The sequence below is a fragment of the Vanessa tameamea genome, chromosome 11 (assembly GCF_037043105.1).
Source record: "Vanessa tameamea isolate UH-Manoa-2023 chromosome 11, ilVanTame1 primary haplotype, whole genome shotgun sequence".
Lineage (NCBI taxonomy): Eukaryota > Metazoa > Arthropoda > Insecta > Lepidoptera > Nymphalidae > Vanessa > Vanessa tameamea.
Window position 1 is genome coordinate 9,709,321 of NC_087319.1, and position 24,965 is coordinate 9,734,285.

At 29.3% G+C, this 24,965-nt stretch overlaps 4 protein-coding genes across 5 annotated transcripts in view; 3 read left to right on the top strand and 1 right to left on the bottom strand.

The window, feature by feature from the left end:
- Positions 1-650, top strand: part of LOC113402546 (organic cation transporter protein-like) — a 62,195-nt gene extending 61,545 nt beyond the window's left edge. The window contains exons 6-7 of one of the 2 annotated variants that reach the window (XM_026642834.2): positions 134-243; positions 364-650. In XM_026642834.2, coding sequence (XP_026498619.2) covers positions 134-243; positions 364-421 — 168 coding nt within the window. In that variant the 3' untranslated portion in view covers positions 422-650. The remainder of the gene's footprint in view (positions 1-133; positions 244-363) is intronic. The other variant, XM_026642835.2, reaches the window with a different exon arrangement.
- Positions 651-7,764: 7,114 nt separating this feature from the next.
- On the top strand, positions 7,765-15,709 carry LOC113402554 (uncharacterized). The gene is made up of 2 exons (XM_026642844.2): positions 7,765-8,023; positions 14,517-15,709. The coding sequence occupies exons 1-2, from the start codon at positions 8,009-8,011 to the stop codon at positions 15,558-15,560; spliced, it is 1,059 nt and encodes a 352-aa protein (XP_026498629.1). The 5' UTR covers positions 7,765-8,008; the 3' UTR covers positions 15,561-15,709.
- A 300-nt stretch (positions 15,710-16,009) lies between these two features.
- Positions 16,010-16,810, bottom strand: LOC113402563 (histone deacetylase complex subunit SAP18). The gene is made up of 2 exons (XM_026642853.2): positions 16,574-16,810; positions 16,010-16,494 (listed from the first exon to the last, which is right to left on the bottom strand). Exons 1-2 carry the CDS (start codon positions 16,646-16,648, stop codon positions 16,090-16,092), a joined length of 480 nt encoding a protein of 159 aa, XP_026498638.1. The 5' UTR covers positions 16,649-16,810; the 3' UTR covers positions 16,010-16,089.
- A 1,259-nt stretch (positions 16,811-18,069) lies between these two features.
- Sra (sarah) lies at positions 18,070-19,561 on the top strand. The gene has a single exon (XM_026642847.2). The coding sequence runs from the start codon at positions 18,207-18,209 to the stop codon at positions 18,882-18,884; it is 678 nt and encodes a 225-aa protein (XP_026498632.2). The 5' UTR covers positions 18,070-18,206; the 3' UTR covers positions 18,885-19,561.
- The last annotated feature ends 5,404 nt before the right edge of the window (positions 19,562-24,965 follow it).

Below are 24,965 nucleotides of genomic sequence, written 5' to 3' on the forward strand. Positions count from 1 at the left end.
AGTTTAAAAAAAAAATGAGACCAATATTTACTTCTAGTTGAACTTAATTTAACTCTAGTTTTTATCTATTCGAAAACTTTTTTGAATACCGTTTTTTTTTTGTTGCTAAAATCATCTTTATTTTGTTCCACAGGCTAAGTTGAACGAACACTTACCAATGGTTACGATAGCAGCTCTTAGCGCCGCAGGTGGCGCCATTGTACTATTGCTACCAGACACAATTAAGTCTAAGGAACCTAAGAGGTAAAACAAAACTTATGTATAGAATATTATGTCTAATATAAAAATATATAGTTATTTTTATTTTTATTTGCTAAATTTAATAAGTATTTAATAAAAAAATATATCAATATTACTTTACAGATCGGCGAATTCTTCGTGCAATGGAACGTTTACCGTCACTGACGATAGAGGGCAATAGTTGATATAACAAAGCCGAAAGCTCATGTGATCATTACAAAATAGTAAAAAAGTGATAGTAATGTATATTCGTCTTTATTTTAAGTGAAATCCTTGTTTTCTATGATTTTAATCTTCATTTCTTTCATATTTAAGTACACATTATAAATATAATTTTACTTTAACGATTATTTAGTAATTAAAAGACACAAATTGTAAATTTTAGTAAATAAATCCATCTAAATGGTATGGGACTTCGTATTATTATAATAAACATTTTATTATAATAGTTACAATAATATTCGATTAAAAAATGTAAGTAGTATGCAAATATTCAATAAACAATTTATAGCATGAAAAATATCTCTTCGCAATAAGCAGTTTATTAAAATTCATAATTGTCTTATCCTGAAATGTACAATAAATATTTGTTATAATTAGTTTAAATTTAAGTTTATTTGTAAATAAAATAATTGTAAAAGTATTTATACATACCTACGTTAGGTATTTACTAGAACTGTTACCAGTTTTAAATTAACAAATGTGTCAATAGTGCTAGGTACATTTAAGATTTAATTAGCTTCTTATTTAAGGTACTACGTTTTACGATTACTTGTTAAGAACATGTTATACTTCGTTATAATAAATATGACATTCATGCAAAAACAACAGTAGCACAAATGCGTCGTACACAATTCGATAATTATGAATAGCAGCAATGCTGAGTCTGCGCGCTATTTTATATATAACTAGTAGCGCCATCTAGTTGTGATTTATCGAAAGCAACCTGTACAAGTTTTGTTAATGTAATACCAAGAACAAGTTTTGGTTATGTATAATATATATAATTTATTATACATTATTAAACAAATATGTAAATCAATATTAAAAAATTCGATCCAGTAAATATTACAATTATAATTAATATTTTTTAGCGAGTTTTAGAGACTATTTACTTCGTTCGTACTTTGCTTGCCTCTAAGAGTTTGGGCTTCTGTACTTACATTCATTATTAAAAGTTATATAAGTTTTTAGTATCACTGTAAAAAATGTAATAGTGTCCGTTTTAACATGACCGTTGGATTTAAAATTACCGAACGAACGCGAAGCTATTACATTTTCGAATTAATATAACAGGGCTTAAAACTAAGCCATCTTTTTTAATCCTTAATACCAGTTTTTGACAAGGCTAAAAATATTTTAGACCTGTCAAATTTAAATCATATAGTTAGACTTAGTTATTAAGAAGTAACAATGAATTTACATACTAGTTGTTTAAGATTATTTATTGGTATCGGCAAATTCACAAGTATACAAATTCTTTGATTATAATTTAATCTGTAATATGTCACATATTAAATTTTAATCAAAGCAATGTTATTATTGAACTTAACATATATTCAAAAGCAAAAAAACTATAGTATGACATATTAACTATTTTTATTTGTGATATTTAAAGAAAATTTTGTAAATTATAAGATAACCACATGTACCTACCTAAGTAAATATATGTTGATAAATATATTTTTAGAAATAAAATTATTGTTTAATTTATTGCTGTTTATACAATCTAATGCTCGCACGCCTTCTTTTGGTTATGTATGTAAAAATTATGAATCACGCCATCTATTTTACGTTGATGGTACTATACCAAAACTTGTATTCAAGCATTTTTTTACCTAAAAAGGTATTTTTAATAAATTGGTTGTAGGGCATTTTACAAGCCCGTCTGGAAAGGTTTCACGCCCTCATCAGATATTCTACTGCCAAACAACAATACTTCGTATTGTTGTGTTTCAATTAGGAGGATAATAAAGTGTAACTGCAGGCATCAGTGACATAAAAGCTTAGTTCCTAAAATAGATGGTGCATTGGCGATGTTTTATATTTTTTTAATAGCGGCAATGTCTATGGGCGGTGGTGACCTCTTACCATTTGCACGTCCGCCTACCTACATTATAAACAAAACAACCGTGACGTATTATGAAATATTTTCTGATTACTCTGTATATTAAGACAGATATCTTAACAAAGAAATAAAAATTCTGGCCATTATATATTAAACAAATATTTTAAAGTTATAAGTGCGATAAAATTCATAAGTATACAAATATTACACAGAAGCTACTTTAAAACATTTGAATCTATTAAATTAGATATTAGGGGGCATTTTATCCGACAACTATGAAGTTGTTCGGAAAAACTAATTACAAACATGAGTTTGTATGTATTTAGTGCTAAATTGTATCCAGCCTTTCAAACATTTCACACAGTGAAGTTTTGTTTTACCGCGATGAATAATAGTTAGAAGATTTATACTCGTTTAAGCACCTCATTAGTCTTTTAGTAATGCTAGGAGGGGTAATATTTATTAATGCCGAATCCATATCCAGAATCATGCGAATCGCGTGAGTAAAAAGTCATTGAATTTTCTACCAAGAAAAGTAAAAGTCCAAAGTACGTTTGCACGTATAGGTTGATCCTGCATCTGAACACACTTTCTTTTTTTTAAAGATTACTAACTATATATATTAAAAATATTGACGGACCCCAATTAAATCCCTGTGGCACACCTGAGGTAGCATACATTCCATAAGAAATCTTAAATTGATATATATTACAGTGACACGTATTCAAGCACAATCAGAAAACCATATCACATAATATAACTTCGTGATTCACTCAAAAGGCGTTTGAAAATTTTATTTATCTATAAGCATAGACAATTGCATTCTTAGATCAAATGACTCACATAGGAAATTTGTATATTCAAGTCAGTTGGAGCTTGTTGAATGCAAAGATATACAGTCGTGCCGTTTTGTGAAACTTTATAAGAATAAAACTTGAATGTTTGCTTTATATTATTGTACTAGATAATCCTAACTAAAAAATTAATTATCCCATGATAAATGTTTTTAAAATAACTGTCCGCAAGTTTCCTGCGGTAATTCATCTTAGTGCCCACGTGTCTCTTTGTCATGCAAATCTATACTGATATTATAAAAGTATTTGTTTTTTTTTTTTTGTATTTAGGAATTGATCCCGGGAACTAATAAACTCATTCTAAAAATGTTTACGTTCTTGTTGTTTTGTAATTTTATAGTGAACAAAAGTGTGCGCAAATACAGTATACTCTGGACGTAAAGGAAAATTCGAATACAGAAGAAAGAGTTCAGCCGCAGGGCCAACGCCTTGCGTCTTTCTGAGGCATAGGAGTGTACACACTTCGAACTACCAGACTGCGCTTGTACTGTATAATAATCATCATTCACTTCTCTGTTTAAATGAATTTATGTGACACGAAATTGAAATATCAGTGTTTGGAAGGACGTTATAAATCTGTATTTATTTTATTCGCTCGCCGCTCCATCCTCTTCACCCAAGTATACTAAAGACGATAGTGTCATTCTTTTAAGTGTCAGATAAAGAAATATATAGCGTCTGCGACTTATATATATTTACTGTTGTTTATATTTCGTTTTTCCAACTATGTGAAACAAATACAATATATCAAAAGTATGTAATAACAAAGAACTTTGCACGATTTAAAATGACAATGAAACAAGGTATTAGTCTCAGTCAGAGAAAAATAACAGTTGCAAAATAATCATTATTTATGTTATTGCACAGTTATTACTACTAAGACTCATAGTGTGTAACTTCACTTACCAAACTGCGAAGATAATTTTAAGGAAATTATTTTATTCAAACGTACAGTAACGTAAAGTAACGTAACGTAAATTATTTTATACAAGTAGACGTTGCAAATTTAAATCACACAAATTCACTCACTCGGCTAAATTGACAAGAAATATTAACCATTCCTTATATCACCAATACGCCACCAACCTTGAGAACTAAAATATTATGTCCCTTGTCCCTGGTTACACTAGCTCAATCAGCCTTCCAACTGCAATACAACAGTACTAAGTACTGTTGTTTGGCGGAAGAATATCTGATGAGTGGTGATACCTACCAGTACGGGCTATTCATATGACGTTTCGCGTTCATCTTCTGCGGTGAGTTTCAAGTTTCTTCTTACAGAAAAAGCACAGGTTCATGCCCACTGACTTTATGTCCTATCGGAGACACTTTTTAGCTTCCTGACTGCTACTGAAAAAACTTTGTGATTAAAAAAACTGAATCTAATCAGATTTCCTATTTTATTAGCACGAAGATAGATTAGAGACCGAATTCAGGTCTGAACTAGAAAATCACGTAGTATTATCAAATGATATTAATAGTCAAAACTTAATCTCTTGATAGAGTAGAAACTCAACTTATTATTTAAAAAAAACTCATTCCAAGTTTATCAGTAGTCTTGTAGGAGATACAAACTTTATTACATCATCGTACAAAATGGTGGTTGGAAGGGCATTACACTCAAGAAACTGTACATAAACCTTACATAAGGATATATAATATAATAAGGATTTAATAGTAGAATTGTACAAGTTCAAATAAAATTGAATAAGTTGTTTTATTTTATTGATAATAGTTTGGCAGACTGGCAAATGGGCCGTCAAATAGGGTGAAAGGTCACCAATGCTTATACGTATTAGAAATGTAAACTGGCTACAAACGGAAACATAAAAATACTAAATATTTCTGTTTTGCTCTAAAATATGTAATAAGTTGATGGTAGCAACCTGGTTAGGTTAGTGCAAGGGCATCATGACCGATGAATGCAGGTTCAAACCCATGCAAGCACCACTGAGTCTCTACGTGCTTAATTTGTGTTTATAATTCATCTCGTGCTTGGCGGTGAAGGAAAACCTGCAAGTGTCTAATTTCAACGAAATTCTACCATATGTGTATCCACCAAACTGTATTAGAGCAGTGTGGTGGAATTAGCCAAATCTTTTTCTCAGAGAGGACGCCTTAGCCCAGCCGTGGGACATTTACAGTTTGATACTGTACCTAAATAGATACATTTGCACATCGAATACAAGTTACAATCAACTTAATTAATTTGCTCTCGTCAGAACTCCTTTAATGATCACATCAACATATGACGTAGCGATGTTAAAATCCAGGTCACGGTGTAATTCTTCATTGCTGATGTGGTCTTGAACGCTAATTATACGGGACATTGACTTCGTCTAGGGCGGCGCGGGCGCATTCTCTGTAAAGACAATTACTAAATGTCGGTAACGGTGGCGGCCGACGCGCGTCGTCAGAAGATACGTGATTCGGATACTAATTTCGTAGTCTAGGAGTTCTAAATTGCCTTATTTGGGACGGACGGTTCTAGCAGTAATACAGTGAATAAGTAAAACAATACATACCAGTTATTTCAAAATTATTTAATGATAATACATAATTTTACGTTGAATACAAACATGATGTGCGATTAAATTATAAATTATCTTAAATATTTTTAGATTTTTTAATATAATTGTTGCATAAGATTTTTTTTATAAATTGGTAAATAATGTAAAATATTACAGACCTTACGCTGAACAAACGTTGACAAAGAGTTCATATTGCTTACACTTTAAGAGCAGAAGGTAGAACACGCGAAACAATATCAGTCTTATACTGAACCTGCGCCTAAACTTACCCAGAAATATGTACTAAATTGCATATTTTATAAGTATTTTTATTCTTAATATTGAATAATTTTAAACAGTAAATTATGTGATATAAATTTAACTAAGCTTAACATTTCGTTACTATAAAATCAGCGTACGATCGTAAATTTTAATGAAGTAATTATTTCGTTAATGTAGTGTTAATTCAATTAGTGAATCATCAACTTTGTATATATCATACATTTAAGTTATAGTATCTTATAATATCAAAAATATACATTGAAAGAAATAAAAAATGAAAATGCTATTTTCTTCGGACGTTACAATTTTTTCAATCAGTATTGATTGAGATCATCAGTCAAATATGTAATGAGTCCTCGGTCATTAACCTGTCAACTCCTGACATAAATGCATTAAACAGTAATACTCAAGCACTACGTATATGACCCCGAAACAAGTTCCATTGTTACAAATAGAGTATGCGTCGTGTCGAATCAGAAACGCCATTGAAAAAGGCGATACGGGACAAATAACGGGGCTCTCCTATTACCGTCCTGGCGGATAAGTCAGTAGTACTGGGAATATTTAATAATACGAAAACATTATACTGTACACATATTACTTGTTTTCTATATATAAAAAATTCACACTAAACATAGTGATACTGCAAACCAGTAACGTAAGGGAATTAGCTGTTATGGTTACGAACTCTCACTTATGTTGTGATGCTGCCGATATACTTTCCGGTGCGCTTGCGTGATTAAACTGCTGCTCACGCGTCACTGATGTAACAAACAACACTTACATTATCCTGCCGGAGTCACAGCGCAGTCAGTGAAAGCTAATAACCTCATGTTCTTGTATTTCCAAAAACTAGTAGCCTAAATAGGAGACGATTACATAATTTAGCACCTAGCCTTCGTTATTTTTACATAGCTTCGTCTTTGAAACACTTACAATTAGTACTCGTTTCTTTTAAATAAATTAACATGATATATATATACTTGTTGATAGATATTGATATTCGTACTTTAATTACTGTTATTTATTTCCGATTATCAATCAGTCGGACAGTTATGTATTTATATATTTTAAATTATACGAATTAAAAAATAATTTATAAATGCAGACGTACGTTATGTGTTCGCGAGAAATATTTTATGAAAATATTTTTTAAGATGAAGGAAGTAAGTTTAAATTGCTACTGTTAAAATTGTATCCATCTGTTAATCTAATTGTATGCTGTAATATAAAAAATCCGTAAAAAAAAACGATTCTTGTAAAATTCCACGTACATTATATTTAATACAAAGCCTAATTACTTGACATTATCGAAATAATTGAAAAACGCAGCCTGGGAAAGATATTACTACAAATATTAATACCAACGCGAGTGAAGCCATTGAATAGAGCTAGTTTAAAATATGAACGAACGTAAATAGTTACGATCCACGAGCTATTGCCACACCTGACATATCGCATGCTGTAAGCACTTCGATTGAATTACAAATTGGAAACGAACAATGCCCAACATTGTGACGAGACGAATCGGATGTGTTACGTTGGAACTTGATTCATAATAGTAAGCTGAAGAGTATAAAATAATAAACAGTTTCATAGACATAAATAAAGTTCAAAAGCTAAATCATTTTAGATTTTGTCTAGAAGGTTACAAGTTGAGCTATCTTTGTGCATACTAGTTCATCACTAACTATAAGTTATATATATTTTAAGTATGATTATACATATTTTAACGGTGTTCGATAAATATTTAGACAGGATATTGAATACGATTAAGCAATAAAAATATACACAAAAGAATATAAAACGTCGTTGAAATTAATTAGCCCGTTTAGCGGTATCTTCGCGTTTAGTACAACCAAATTATATAGTAATGCTTTTTATTGGCATAACATTAGCCGAAGTGTTCGCTCTTAGTTGGTTACCTTGCAATAAGGTATGGTGGTCGCGTCGGGCGCAGGGCGAGAGTGGGCGACCTCATATAGCTTGCGCGGGTGGTGTTTCCTTTATTTGTTGATCGGTCGCGGCGTGATAGTGTCGTGCCACAGGACATCATGCGGACATTACTGGTGAGTCTCAGTGCATACAAGGCCAATCTGCTAGTTCATCATATCATCATTTCTAGCTTTTAAAATAATTATTCATGTAAAATATTTTTTAAATTCTAATTCTTAAAATGTTTTTTTTTTTTTGAATTATAAATAGGAAACTAGTGATTTATTAGATAATCATTTGTAATGACAATTTTCAAATTAAAATTTGGTTGATATTATCATATAGCTAGCGAACTAAATAGGTATCGATTTCGCATGGCAACCTTGAATCTATCGAGATTTGAGAGGGCGGTAGTAAATCAACTTAGCCTTTCGCATACAATGTTGCCCTTCTTAATTTCTAAAGCGGAACTAATTGTTAGAATGCGAGCAGAATTTAACATTCAACCTGTCATATTAATGACTCGATTACGTAAAACATGCATTATGGACAAATGCTCCACTGGTTGCGTTACACTTGCCTACTCTTACTCCAACAAGCTTGACTAGAAGTTGATAGAGAGCTGATAGGCGTTCTATTTCAACGCATTTAAATTATGCCATTCACTGCAAAACGTAATATTTTATAATTTACTGGGCGCACCAGTCTTAAAGTTCATAATAATATTTAATAGAAATTAAAAATTGCAATGATAACATTAGTAATGCATACCGTAAACCTACATACGCAATACAAGTTATTATAAATTTCGTTTACTTACTATTATACAAATTGATATGGTATTTAAAATTACTCAAATAGGTGTTGCGAGTGGGTGTATTTTTTTAAATATATTTCAACGTATTAACATATCGCATGTTACGAAATCGCACGATTACATTTACTATGATTGCTGAATAAAATTAATAATTCATTCAATTTTAATTTCATTCAATTCGTTCCATTCCTTAAAAGTCAGAAGTAATTTGATCTTTACGCACACAAATCTATAAGACAAAAAAGTAAGACAATAACTACTCCTTAGAAAATTACAATTCGATGCGTACAATGAAATTAGGTTGTAAATGTAACACATGTTATGAACGTAAAATATTGAAAACGTTGTATTTAAATATTCCTTATTATTATTAATGAATATAGAATAAATTATTAAATACCTGTGTCCATATTTTTTATTTAAATGAATTTAGATTTGCAATTACAGTGACAAAGATTGATCTAATATTTACAAAAAACAAAATTTTAAATAACATATATAACCTGGATTGCAATACGATACAACTCAATACGATACGATTCAATTGAAGCGGAACCAAAGCTTAAGCCTGTAACCTAAGCCCTTACGTACTTGGTACTTGTGTAAGTATCATGTATTATATACTAGCCCATGATTACCTTGAAAGCTCAAATAACAAAGAACTGTTCGTGTATTGTTTAAAGAATAAACAAACATTAACTATTCTCTTAATTTTTTTATTGATTGTCCATTCAAACTTTATCGGAATTTTTATACATTTTTAAAATTAAAATCTTAAAAAAATTAATTACTTACGAAGTTCTAAGATACTAAATTCTACAACATTTCTAAGAAAGTCAATCGAGAAATAAATATCAAAACAGTTCCATGAAAATATTAACACAATTTTATTTTTTAAGAATGAATTCTTGCAGTTACAACTCTGAATTGTAAAAAAATTCAAGGTAAAATTACTTTAGCATTTCTTACTTTTAAAATTTAATGAATGTACATTTTTGAATTTAAAAATAACGTCATCGTAAACTGACTAACAAAAGACATCAACGCGCGGTTTCATTACCGACATAGTTATTTCAATTGACATACAAAACCCGGAACGTAAGTTACTATTAATAACAAATTCTTATTAATAAACATAGATATCGTACAATTCTTAATTACTTACATACCGTCTTTGTGTTTATTGCACATGGAATTTATAAGCTCTTGTAAAATGTAAACCTTAAACAAAATACTTATGACATTTAATTTGTATGAAATAAAAATAAAAAAGAGATTAATTCTATAATAAATGTTTCTAGAGAAACAACATTCTTATATCACAGCAACTCGTTATCAACTTTATTACGTCAATGTCTTTTCATTTCACTTTTTGAATCTGTGACAAAAATAGTGTTACGAGTAAGTATGTTTACAATACCAATGTGTTTTAAAATAATTTAATTCAATATGAATATAAAGAAAAAAGCGATAAACTTTTAACTTCATACGTTTTAATCAACATTTTATTTTATTTAATATACATACGTACGAAGTATATTTCTGTAATCATAGTCAGTTTCCACTACCCTTCTATTCGTAAAAAAGACTATTATATCTCGTTCGTTTTCAATGAACTACCATTGCTTGCATGCACTTTGTGTAAATATAACATGCTAACTCGTTATATAATAGAAAACATTATGAATATTAACCAGCAAATAGTAGACAATTAACAAGTTGCACTTATGTATGCATATAAGCAATTTTGAAGTTAACATACAAACTTAAACGACTGTTTAACGATTTTTGTTAAAAAAATTAATCAAAATTTAGAAAAAATAATTTTAGTATGTAGGAGTCTGGTATCATATTTAAAAGCGTTAATTCTTTACACAACATTTCTATTACAAATACTATATACATTATTTTCGTTAAATGATACTCTCAAATATTTCATGTTCTTTTTTAATTGTAAATTGCTATATTATGATATTTTTTGACATTTTATACGATCATTATCACGTATGATGGTGTAGCTAAGTGATTTTATAAGCCTCGATTCGATAAAACTATTATTGTTACTTGAGTCAAATCAATGAAAATTTAAAATTGTCTCATTTTATTATGAATATAGAATAAAGCCTTATCTCAGCTCTTAGTCAGCGGGTATCGTATTCGTAAAAGCCAAATAATGGTTATATTTTATAATGCGCTTTACTATTGACAACAGCATTTAGTGTTTCATCGACCCGTAAATTGGCAAAAAAGAAAATACTTTCCAAGAAGGTTTGACGTTCCACAGACCCCAAATAAGGAATACAATAATAATAGGAAACACAAGCTATTGATAATAATTATTATTATTAATATTTGTGCTTTAATGTCTACTGTTGCACTACGTTTTAAACGTACTTATGTTTTTTTGACATATTACTTTTTTTAAATAATTTAATTGCTTTGAGTGTTTTATTTATTAATTTTAGTAGAAAACTATGTTTATTTATATAAAAAATATACGAAACTATTTAGCAATTACTGGTTCTAAGTGGAAACTGGTTAGAATTTTAATTTTGAAATACTATATTGACGCAATAATAATAGTGGTTTAACGAAAATAACTTATTGCAAGTGCAATAACTTACAAAATCAGAAAACATACTAAAAATGTCATGGGCAAAAGCTGCGTACTGTGTGTGTGGTTTACTTATTATTATTAAACGCGTTTAATATGTGAACATAAATAATATGCTTTTATTAAAACGAATATATTATTATATTTCTAAATTAATATATTATATAAAAAAAATAATAATAAAACCAATATGAATACGAATTTATTGACTTTGGAAGCACTTTTTTTTTAAATAAGTTAATAACTTATATGATGTAGGTCATAAGAGGTTTGATCACCCGCAAACTATAAAGTCGTATTTTATTATATCTAATTATGTATTTAAATCTAGCATTGCAGTCTACGCCTTAGCGTACAAAATGTAGGACTTACATAAGCAATTAACCTTGACTCTATGCATTTGGATTGAGAAGGTAGTCATTTATATTACTTTACCTTACCTTTGACCTTTGCAACCTTTATATATATATTTATTTTCTGGGTATTTGGAAATATGATTTATAGCTAAACGGTGCATTGCAAACATTCTCAAAATTCAGTTTATATTAAATTAATTTTAAAATACTTTAAATAACTTTTACGGATGTATTAAAATATTTTATCATATATTAAACAAAAACTCAGCCTTCTAGGACCTGATTACTTGTAGTATATTATTTTCTTAAGTCACGAGAACGTTGTCACCTTGACTGGCGGAAGAATGAGTGGCCCGGGCGTCCTTACTACTTTCAGATCGAGGCTCCAGGCCTCACCTCTAAACTGCCACTAAGGAATTTCAACTTCATAACTTCTGAATGTTATGTGTGTCAAAATGTATAAAAAAAAGTAATTCTACTAAATAAGCCGTCAGTAAACGCTATGTTTATTTTATATTTACTTGTCATTACGATACTACTAAAATACACTTCACGATTATAATAATACTCTATTTAATTTGATGAAATATAGCATAGAAAGAGGTATGCCTTGTATACATTTCACAGTCAGTAAATTAAGCTATTATTCTCTATTATAATGTCCTAACCGTTTAATAGTTACACATATAATTATATTTGTTTGTTCTTGCAAAAGTTTCATTGTTATGAACTAAATAGATATGTTGCGGTTAATTTATCGGTATTTTATTACGTGAATATAAAGAAGCACTATTATTCTAGACCTAGATAGTCGTTATTTATACAAATAAATTACCTGTATAATATATTAAACTGTTTGCTATAAAGTCGTCGTCTTTGTTTATACAAAAAATAATATCGTAAAATACAACAAATAATTTTGAACTAACGCACGATCTCTTGAACTATACATACAAAAATCACTAAAATAATTTAAGTGAAACTCAGGATGGCATTATCATTATCTCGTATATCTATAACAAAGTAAATATCATAATTTTATTTGGAAGGAAATAAAACGTATCATAATTAAATGATAATTGCAATAAAATTAGTTCCGGGTTTCTATATGCTAAACCTTACGTATTGACTAATTACTGTTAATCCCTCATTGCGCAAACACTTAAATGAAATTTTAATTATACATACATAGTTACAGAATCACGGATGCAAATACCCGAATTTTTATTAACCGTTTATGTGACGTCGTATTCGTGTATGACGTTATTAGTAATATCTAGTTACTTGATAGTTAAAATCACGTGTATACGTTATCCAATTATTTTAATCAGTTTTATAAAATTTAATATCTATTACGTTGCAGTGAGAATCAATTTTTTTTTATGTGATGGGCTCGAACAGTTTTTTCGAGCATATTACAAATTTTATAAAACGTTACTTCACTTTTTTTATTATTATAATTATTTTTAGGTTCGTATTCGTATAGATCGTTGGTCTAGTGACTGACTGATATAAGGCTGTAGATTCCAAGATTCTAGGTTCAAATCGGTTAAGTTATTGAATTTCTAGTAAATTAATCCTCGGGGTTATTAATATGGGAGTCTTACACTACCTTACCTTACTTCTCTTCATATTAGTATGTCAGTTTACGTTCCATTGGTTCGTTAGAATGAAACCTGCGCGTGTTTGCGGACACACTTTTGCACTACAATATTATCGTCATAGCTTGCTAGTCCTTGAAATAAGTTGCCTTCGTAATATTGTAATAAATGTCTCCGCTTGTAGCCTGCAGCCATCAAACAATTCTTGAACTATATATGTACATTTGCATAATATATACAATGTACATAATAACGCAAAACATAGTTCCTGTTTATTACGAATATTTTCTTTTAAAATATATTTTCAATATCGCTGATACTACCTGGTAAAATTTATTAAGTTTATTAACTTGTGTTTGCGGAAACCTTTTATATTATTCTCGTACAAATTTTTTAAATATTGCCTTCCTCCTTTTCATAAGCTTAAAAGCTTTGTGACGTTACCACATTTTTTTTTTACTATTGCCAGATAAATTTTGCTTAAATATATCTTTTGGACTGTAATAATGAAAAATTACAGTTAAGGCTTTTCCTGGTTTTGTTGAATTTGTAGAAACCCTACCGTTAATTTTTTTTTGTATATCTATATCGGTTTAAGGGGTAAGTGAGCCTGTATAAAGGAACAAGAGATAGGACCATTTAATTTTCAAGGATACCGTCTCATTGATAGTGGAAGCACGTGTGCCGAAATGCCAATGCGTGTTGGTGACAACTGACCACCGATGGCTTTCCGATTATTATAAAAATATTGCCATATAGTTTTGGTTACATTTAAAAGAAATTAAAAACACTTATATCGCAAATACACCAGCTGTATTGCTACATGCTTGTATTATAAATAAACAACGTAATATTTTAATTTATTGTGATGTTAAACTCACAACAACACACTATTACAAAATGTTGCAACAAATTACCATATATATGTAATATTAAAACGAAAGGTATTTTTGCTATCGAACTTTAATAAAAACATAAAGTAGAACACGAAGTCATACAAAACACGTCAAACGACTCGATATCAATAAGTATAGCAATGTTCGTGATATAGGCAAGGCCTATTACAGTCGAAAGTATGCTGCTATGTTGATTAATTGCGTAGTACGAATTTATGAATTCCACTTTACAACTTTTATATTTATTTTTGTTTTTATTCCATTGCCAAGACGATAGAATTATTTTTTTGTAACAATTGTTTTATCGGTGACAAAAAATTTAATGATAATGTTATTGTTTCAGATATGTATGCTGTGTGCAGTCACAGCTTATGCTCAATATGATTCGCCTACACCACCCCGGATTCAAATTCCTGGTGCAATTATAGGAGGTAGACAAGGTGGATTTAGACAAGGAAGACTACAAGCCGCTCCAGTTCCAAGTGGAGTAGCAAGAATAAGGAGGCCTGGACTTGCCAGGCCATCGTTCAAATCAGTAGATGCAGCTCCCCGCCCAAGTTTACAGTCTCTTGAGGAGCAATCCAAACCAGTAACAGAAGAACCTGAAGATGAAATAGAAATCAACACACCAACTGCTTATGTATCGAACGCGTTCTCCACAGCAGAACCGCAAAACGACTTTTACGACATAACAACTACATCTCAACCAAAACCACCAGCTATTTATAATTCATCTCCGTTCCAACAAACCACACCAACAGCACCGAAACCTGAGCCAGTGAGACCAACACAATACCGCCCCTTATTACCCCAATCATTCAGCGCAGTTAGGAATGAACCCACTGCGAGGCCCCAACCAGCCAGACTTCAGCCTTTATCGAGCAGACCACAGCGACCTGCGTTTAGGCCTGAACCTAAACCTTTCGTTGACGAAGAAGATGATTACATTCAACCCGTGAGACAATATTCCCGACCACAAGAGCCCATTCGTGCACCTGCAAAGAGCGTGCCTGCCCAAAGATACACTTCTTCCAACTCTAGAGAAAAAAAACCGGTAGCTCAAATTATACGCAAATATCGGGAAGAAAATGAAGATGGTAGCATTACATGGGGATTTGAAAACGACGATGGTTCATTCAAAGAGGAAGTTATTGGCATAGACTGTATCACTCGTGGTAAATACGGATATGTCGATCCTGATGGTTTGAAACGAGAGTATAACTATGAAACAGGTATTCCTTGTGATAAGGCCAGAGAAGATAAGGAACAAAAAGGCTTCATTGACTATCAAGAAAATAAAGCAGTTTTACCAAATGGTATAACTATTGATCTTGCAGCAATGGGTAAAAAATCAAAGAGGCCATTCAGATCAGCGAGTAATCACTAGACTTATAAATACATAAAATATATTTATTTTAGGAGCTCTAATTTTTAAGACATAATTTGTCTTGTCACTTAGTGTTATGTAGAACCATAATATTTTGTTAAAATGGTTTTCATTGAGCCTGATTTGACAAATAAAAATATAAAATAATATTATTTTTTTATTACTTAATATTGTTGTCTATATAAGTTTTTAAATATGTATTCTTTTTAATGTGACTTTCACATATAAGGTTTTGAAAAATATTCATATCTTTATTTAAATAACAACAATGTTTCTATAGACATAGAAACCATACTCAAAAGCATCTCCCATGCATAATTTCAAGTTATTTTACTTCCAAAATCCAACAACTAGCTTTAGATCACATTTTCTTTCATTGAGATTTGTTTTAAAATATTGAGAAAATAAAATAAAATATTTACTAAAACAGATATTCAATAAAAAAACAGTGTTTTATAATTTTTATTTATTTGTCTTACTTTTGAAAAATTTACTAACAATATAAGGTACAAATATCTTACTTAAATAATCAATAAGGGCGATTATTCATGTAAGGCTGAGGTCTTCGCATTGGAGGTGGCATTCTGTTAGGTGGCGTAATTGATATATCGAGATAATTACCAATTTGAAATTTGACCTGTGCCAGTGTTTTGTTGTCATCGCCACCTCGTTGGCCCGAACACGTAACACCAATTTCACGCATACGATAAGTTGGTGATCTCATATCTGGATATACTATCGCAAAGTCAAAATATGTGCCTTTACGCCGAGTTTCGGGATTAACTTCTTTAACAAGGCCTGTTAGTTCACGCAACGATGCATCCATCCATGTGTATATTTGTAGCTCATTTTGAGGAACATTTCCCCTCGCATAATCACCCGAAGAATTATGTCTTCCAGTAGAACAAAATACTCGCAGTAACAACGGGCATGTCTAAAAATAAACAAAGATAATAATACACTTTTTTTCAAATTAAAATGTATAATTAAACTAAATTACAAATAAGTTAAACCTTTTCTCGATCAACTGGCTTTTCGGCGGGTTTAACCTCTTCAACGACTAGTGACTCTAACCCTGCCATTTTCATAATCCGTATGCAAGGTAAAAGAAAATTGATTTGTTGTTCGAAATTAATTTATCCACAATCTCTGAAAAGTATTTAGATCGACATTAGCGTTATTTACTTATTATTCCAAACTATAATCAAACAATGACAGATCAGGCATCACAGAAATGACAGCTTATTAGTTCTTCCAACTTCCACAGACTAATCAAAATTATAAAATAATGTCTTATTCTTGAAATATATAGACGAAATATATTTTTTTAATTTGAAAAAGCCGTTAAAATATATTATGTCAATAATTATTAATAGTTTCATATCAAATACGATCGTGATATCATTTCTTACCTATTTTTAAACTAAATATACTCTGTCATTAAACAGAAAAAAAAAAACTTTAAATATTAAACCAGCTACCTAATTAACACACAACTTGTATGAAATAATATACCTAATTAAGAAACTTCCATGACTGTAAATAAATTAATAATAATTGCTTATGTTAACGTGTAATGATCTTTGGAAGGTCGGGCATGAGGCAAAGTTTTTTTGTATATATGAATGGATAATTTGTTTTACGAATTCTGTAATGGCTGACAGAGTTGGCATAAGACATGGACAATTTGAACATCAGCCTGCGGCCGCACAGTTATAGAGGCATCATGCCTCCAAAGTTTAGAATAAAAGTATTGGTATATAAAACAATAGTATAATTTTCTTTCGTCAATAAAAATAAAGCTGACAATGTCTGAAATTTTCAAAACCTTGTTCTGCTCTATTACAGTATTGTTTAAATTTATTATTAATAACAATTGAAAATTATTTAATTTGACAGTGGAATGAATATGTTTGGTTGTTAAGCACCATAAGGGATTTTTTCGCATTTTTTTTTGCCCGCATAAAATTTTGGTCTAGCCACTACTGATGACAAAGAAGTGAGTTGCAAAGTTACTGATCATGTCACCAGAATTTAGTTTTGTGTTCAGAACAGAACTCTGCTAAATTTATAAAAGGTGTAGTATTATATGCGAACTATTTTCTCAATGAAAAGAATTAAATATATTTAATCGTCGAACAGTTCTAATAATAATGGGGTAAGCAAGAAAAAAATTATCTTTGATTTAATTGAATTTAGATTAATTATGGAATAAAGTTAATTTTATAAATAGTTATTCTTAAATTAGAATGTTCAAAGTGACCCTAGAGAGACTATAATTAATTATTGAACAGAATTTGTAATAAGTTGTTTAACATTTAGAAATTCAGTAATATTCAGTAATAATTAATTAATAAAAACATATTCAGCAATTACTAATATCTACTTAATAAAGATGTTAAAAATCGAAAACAGTGTATAAAGTAGTGATAAGTAGTTTTGTTTTAAAAACATTAAAATGATTTAAAATGAACCTTTCAAAAGTGACAAATGTCAAGCCTGTCACATTTGTGACATCTTATATTTAATCGATTAGGTATTGTTTTATGAAAATAGTGGGTTTCAGACTTTGGTGTTGTGATCAATAATTTATAGTTCAGTATCGAAAATTGTATGCAACTACGGATCTAAATTTGGTAACAAATAATGGCAAATAAAGAAGATGAAGAGACATTTCAAGAGGACGATGTCTATATAAACCCAGAAGATGGAATGCCTAATATTCATCCTAACATTGCAGATATAGACCATGGAAATGATTCTCTAAATGAAATAAACGATTTGGATGACTTACCTAAGTCTGTGATCGTAACAAACATTCATAGTAACGTTTTCACCGACGATAATTTAAAGAATGAATTAGAAGCTCTTTTTCGTACATTTGCGGACAATATAACGTTTCAGTGGTTAAAGAGTTTTAAGCGCTTACGTGTTAATTATGACAGTCCGCTCGCAGCGGCTACCGCTCGTGTTCGTCTTCATCAGTATAAATTTTATAATTCATGCATTAACTGTTATTTTGCACAACCAGTAACACCAATTTCTTTAAAAAACCTGCGACCACCCGCTCCCGTAAAACAATTTTTGATTTCGCCTCCAGCAAGTCCACCTATTGGATGGGAGCCACGTGAGGAAGGTGAGCCAATAGTGAATCCGGACTTATTGGCTGCTATAGCCAGCCTAGCACCAGGAGAGAGCCATGAGTTACATGCACCAACTCCAACTCAACCTGCTATCGTGGTACATACGGCTTTACCTACTGATACCAATGCTCCAAGTCATGTTGGAGTCCCAATACCACATACTCGTTGCCCAGAATATTAATTCACAGTGTTAATGAAGGATAGGATTTTCTTTAGGAGGAGAATTTATTTTTAAAGTAGATGGTTAATCTTTTTTTTCTATCACATGTCAACTTTTTTGACTCGTGATGCCAAAGACAATTGCTAAACTCATTTGTAGTTTTATCAAAACCTAGGTGTTTATTGAACAAACAATTTCTAACACTAAGGTTATGCTTATAAATTAACAGCTTATAAGTTTGTTTCATTTGGCAAGATAAATGTAAAAAATTAAATTGGTGCTATTTTTTAATATTTATATTGCTTGTGTTTGTATAATAGAATATAGAAAATTCATAGTTTATTATTTATTGTATGATGGTGAATCATATGTATTAAAAAACAATATTTATTGTCACTACACAATGAATGTACTTAATCATGTGATTTGACATGACAAATTTTCTTTAAAGATGTCTAATACATACAGGGTACATACATACTTTGTATTTTATTTATAATATGTTATAACAAAATAAGTATAAAGATGTTTATGATAATACTTAAAAAAGTTGAAAAGTATTTTTAAATTCTATTGAATGCTGTAGTGTCAATGAATGTTGTAATGCTTCCTTAATGTTAATGAAAATAAAATAAATTTAGTGAACAAAATTATAATATAGTTTACACTCACATATCAAACACGAGAATCCAAACAGATTAGTGTATTCTTTTATTTCTACATGTAAATATGCTCAAACATCAGATCTTGCATCTGAAAAATAATTTTCTTGTCACTTTTTTTGACACTTTATTTTCAAGCATCTAATATTGTCAAATGCCAATGACTTATTATACCAAGCATAAAATAAATAATATAGTTATGACTTATAACTTATACAAAGCCTAAAATAAACATAATAGTAAAATATACTTGCAGCTTATCATAGTTTCATGCCTAGGAAGAGGTGCCTCATGTTTAATGCTGATTGTTACGAGATGTCTAACCTTTTAACTTTCAGACTCTTTATTGAACATTTTAAGAGGAAAAGTTAAAGAAAACATTTATGTTTACAATAAATATGAATTGTAAACTAATCTTTAATTAAAGTGCATAACTGTGGGTAGATTATAACTTACCGTTTCATTCTTTATGAATAACTACTAATGAAAACTAGTAAGAGAATTAAACACCCCTAGAACATTTTTTACATTGATTGAAATACTATGAACACAATATTTTCACCTTATATAAAGTGTGTTCTAGGCCAATTACAATCAGTATAGGAAGGTATAGTTAAAGATTTACATATAAAAATTGAATTTAAACTAAACTTGATTTCATTTGAAATTTATTAATTTGAAATGTATCACAAACGTTAATCGTAAATTTTGGTAATTAAAACAATACAATATGACTTATATATATATGCAAAGAATTTGGAATAAAAAAAGTAATTGTCCAAAATATTTAGATTCCTCTTTTGTTTGAATAACATTCATATTTTAGAGGCTAAAATCAAAGTAGCAAAAATGATAAAGCAATTTGTTAGACAAAATAATGAAATGAAACAAAATATTGAAAAAGTCCATATATTATAGATGGAAAAGTTCTTTATAGGATCTTGGTAATAGAGCATTTACAATGTAATAGTTGGCAATCACTGTGTTTACAACTTTCGCAATTCTTCAGAAAGTTACACTATTTTGTATTACCTATTACAAATTAAGTTACATAACTGTCAATTCAAGTTATTATAAACTTTTGTCATTAACAACATTTCCCTTCGATACATGCGCAGCTAAAATGTTGTTGTTTTTTAAAACAACGATAAATGTTGATGTATAATGTATGGTTATGTGCTCTGATTTACTCTCTCTTATAGCCAAATCTCACGGTCAAATATGCATCTTTAAAAATTGAAAGAAGAGTCACCTAGAATCTTTTTTGTTTGGTACATTTTTAGACCAATTTTTATGCTAGGATATTTAATTAGCACGCAAAAGAAATTGCGAAGTTATAAGTGGTAAATTGCTTGCCATTTCCTTTATAGAGGAACCCCACGAGTGACATAAACTAGAACTTAAGCCGAGCTTCAGACGCGACTTATTTTTGTGTACTTAATTTTTTTTTCTCAAAGGCAATCATCGTCGTAGTAAAAGTCTAATATTCGATTCAATTGGTTTGGTTTTTGGTAGTAATTTAATAGATGTCTATTTTTTAAAAATATTATGTTACAAAAAAGCAAACGTGAAAATAGCAAATTGCAATTTAGGATTAAGTATAAAATTATATACTTAAGGTTTTCTTAATTTTCGTGTGTACCATCCAAATTGATAATAATAGATGCCTATTATATGATAATTAAAGAAAATTGAATCTTTAAAAATGTTACTAATAAGTCGTATTATTATTGAAATGTTAGTCATAAGTTGCACTGGCGTGATATATTGCAAGCATAGTTACTCTTTGTCTTACATCTAAATTTGGCAAAAAAAATGCATTTGATATTCTATTTATAACTAAGGGCTATCAACAAATTGCAAACTGACACTAATTAGAAATCACTAAAAAGGAATTTTTGAAAATCCGCTTTTTTTCTCTATACAAAAACGTATAAAATATTATTTGCTAGATTGCATTGTATTGTCTTCAGCGCCAAAAAAATATGAAAAATTTCAGCTCAATAGTTGGTTAGTTGGACAAGATTTGAAAATAGCTTTTTAAAAAAGTCGCTGTCTCCGATTTTTAAAATTAATATTTAGTATCAGTTACATCAAAGAGGTAAAAAAAGGTTACACACTCTTTCTTGTTCAACCTGTATTAACCGGGGCTTGTGTTCGGAAATAAAAATTTATTAGTACTAGATATTAGATATACGGTTGCGATTATATCACAACGAACTGGCAAAATTTATAAAAGTTGATAGATTCATATTTTTGGATGTGCATGTAATGTAGACGGCATTTATGTTGTTTTTTAGATTTGACGCCGATCACACCAAACAAATATTACTATTTTAATAGTAATAACATTTTATTTCTAAACTTAACCAAAGATATTGTATTAAAATTATTCTAGTGAAATATTAACAGGGATAAGTTAAGAGTTATTTCAAATTATAAAGAAAAACTAAAATATTGTCAGCTAACGTTATTAAGATTTGTAAAGATCCCAAATAAATCTTTTAAGTATTTACTAAATCAATTTCACTAGAATTAATTATATCTATTTAATTGTCGTTTTCAGTTTCATTGTCTGTTCTTGACAACATTCAATTGTAAACAAATTATTTAAGTTAAAATTAAATTATTTAAAATTTTTACTCAAATTATATGCAGAATTCTTTTTTCTTTTGTTTACAATTTAAAACGATCACAATTAATTAATTGATGCAACTTAAATAAGTATTTTTAAGAAAGTGCTTTGTACTAATTCCTAGTTCTAGAAATTAGCAATTAACCAAAAACCTATTACAATTTTATTTAAAATGAAAAACTATTATCCGCTTTAAAAAAGAATCTGGTTAGCGCCACACACTAGTTAGTGACGTAAAAGTCGGTTGAATCCTGACCTTTGCCTGCTATTTGAAAGGAAATTAAGAATATTAACATTTTATTGCTAATGTATCCTTTAATTTTGCTATTTAGAAATGATTTTAATGATTTAATGCGCATTACAATGTAAGCGTAGAATTTTAAACTTTCTACTATTAACTATTTGTACCCTTGTTCGTAAAATTGTTGATATTTCAATAAATTAATAGATTTTTTGTATTCTTAATATTGAACGTACTACACTAGTGTATCTCAATTGTCGTTTTAATCTCACTGTGATGTCTATGTTTATTGTTTGATGTAAATATTAATAAATATTGAGTTTTTAATTACTGTTTGTTTTATTGTTGTATTTGTTGTACATTTTGTTTTAACTATTTTTTTTATAAAAATGTTGATCATTCATAACAGTATATGATACGTAAGAACCTTGAATGTTGAAGCACGTCAAATTTATTTATGCTAGTCCAAAAGTATTAAGTAGTTAATACTAACAAATAATTACCACAAGCGATGCATTTGACTGCACGCGCTTTCCTTGACTGGTTCATATGTATCATAACAAATTTTGATTTTAAGATCTTATAAAACAAGCGTAGTAAAATTTTACAGGGAGGTCTACTTATCTAAAATAAAACATTGTTTTTTCCCTATTTAAGAGGACTACAAGAGCTAAGTGCCCTTGAGAATCGCACGCTTACACTTACAAAATCGACAAAAACGGCAAGCCCGTGAACTAATGGTTAAGCAAGGTAACGAGATTACGCCCAAATATTCTAATAGATGGCGCCAAACCGAACGAAGTAAGATCAATCATAAATCTCATAAAAAATAGATAGGACAACAGAATTATTTTTATTTCTTTCGATGTTAGTTAACAAATGATTATAAAATAAAACTGATTCAATTAAACTTACAATATTTTTATTTATATTTTGTATACAATAAAATAGACAGTTTTAACCTTTTTTTTCTTTATTTATATTATTATACCACAATTAGTTCTTTTACTAAATATTAAAACATACCAATTTTTAACATTTTATAAAAGTTTGATAATCTATTTATGTAATAAAATGGTAAGTGTTCGAAATTTGTAGTGTAGTAACCGTGGGGTAACATATAGCGTAGTCTTTGTTCGTTTTATTAATATCGGTTCACAAAGAAAATATATATTCAATTTAAAAAAAAAAAACATCTAAATATTTACTAGAAAAAAATGTCGTCAAGTCGATTTGGTTGAATCATTGGTTAACTGGGTTAATCATACTAGGTTTAATCATAAATCTCATAAAAATATATAGGATATTAGAATTATTTGTATTGCTTTTGACTGTTATTCGAAAATGATTAATAAATAAAACTGATTTAATTAAACTTAAAATATTTATATTTGGTACTACAAAAAAAAAACATTTAGTGTTAATTTTTTTATTAAATCTTTTATTTAATTTCACTTGTATGTATGAATGTATGTACATATGTCCTGGAATCTTGCAATCAATATTACACCCACTTCCACTGAAGCTGTGGAGCTGAAAGTTGGCACACATATTTAGTCTCGATGACAATCCAAGATTCATGAATTGCTGCCATATTCAATCCAATATGGCGGACGTTACAAAAAAATTAAAATTTTTGAATTACGTATAAATGCCACTTCTAAATATTCTAGTTCTCTGGTTCACAAAAATTAGATTTTTTTTTTGTTACTACTTTACTTTTTTCTTTATTATTAAAATTAGTTCATACATAACTTTAATTCCTATTATAAACAAAATCGATAAAATGAAACTCTTACGCAATATAAATAGCTTCCGTGTTATTGTTTTCGACTTTCTTTATTCTGTAAAAAATAAATATATGTCAGTAATTATATTTTTATTAATTATAAAAGTATGTATTTAAAAAATATGTATCTAAATATGCCCCATAGTACTTTTATACTATCGTAATATTTAAAGAATAGCTCGAAAAATCTTATTCTATACGAACTGATTGCACATTTTTTCTAATAGATGTTTTCAATATTCATAATTTATAAAAAAAAAAAATATTTTTACTAATAAAATACTCTTACCTTTTAATATCGTTCATATGTATGTTCGGCGCTTAATTTATATAAACGTTTTTTAGTTTTCCTCACGCGTTTCACTTTATTTCCCATATTTACACAATTAAAATAAAATAACAAATAATATAATAAAAAACAAATGCTTATTACTACTACACTATTTTAACTGAATATATTTATTTACAAGAAAGAATAATATTTATTATAAAAAAACATGAAACAATGAAATTACAAAAAAATATCTTGTAACGTAATGATGCGGCGAAAAGATCGACACATCTATACAGCATCAGGCCTCGGCCGGCAATGTTTGTACACGGCGTTTACGCAAACATGCATACGCATTTTGTTCGTTAATAAAAATATCTGATTTTAAAAAAAACTATTAATTTTACTAAAAAAGTGACACAGAGGTAAAGTAGTATATTGCTTGTAGAATAATCTGACAAAAAACCAGAATTATTGAATGTATATAAGTATAGTTATTATTTA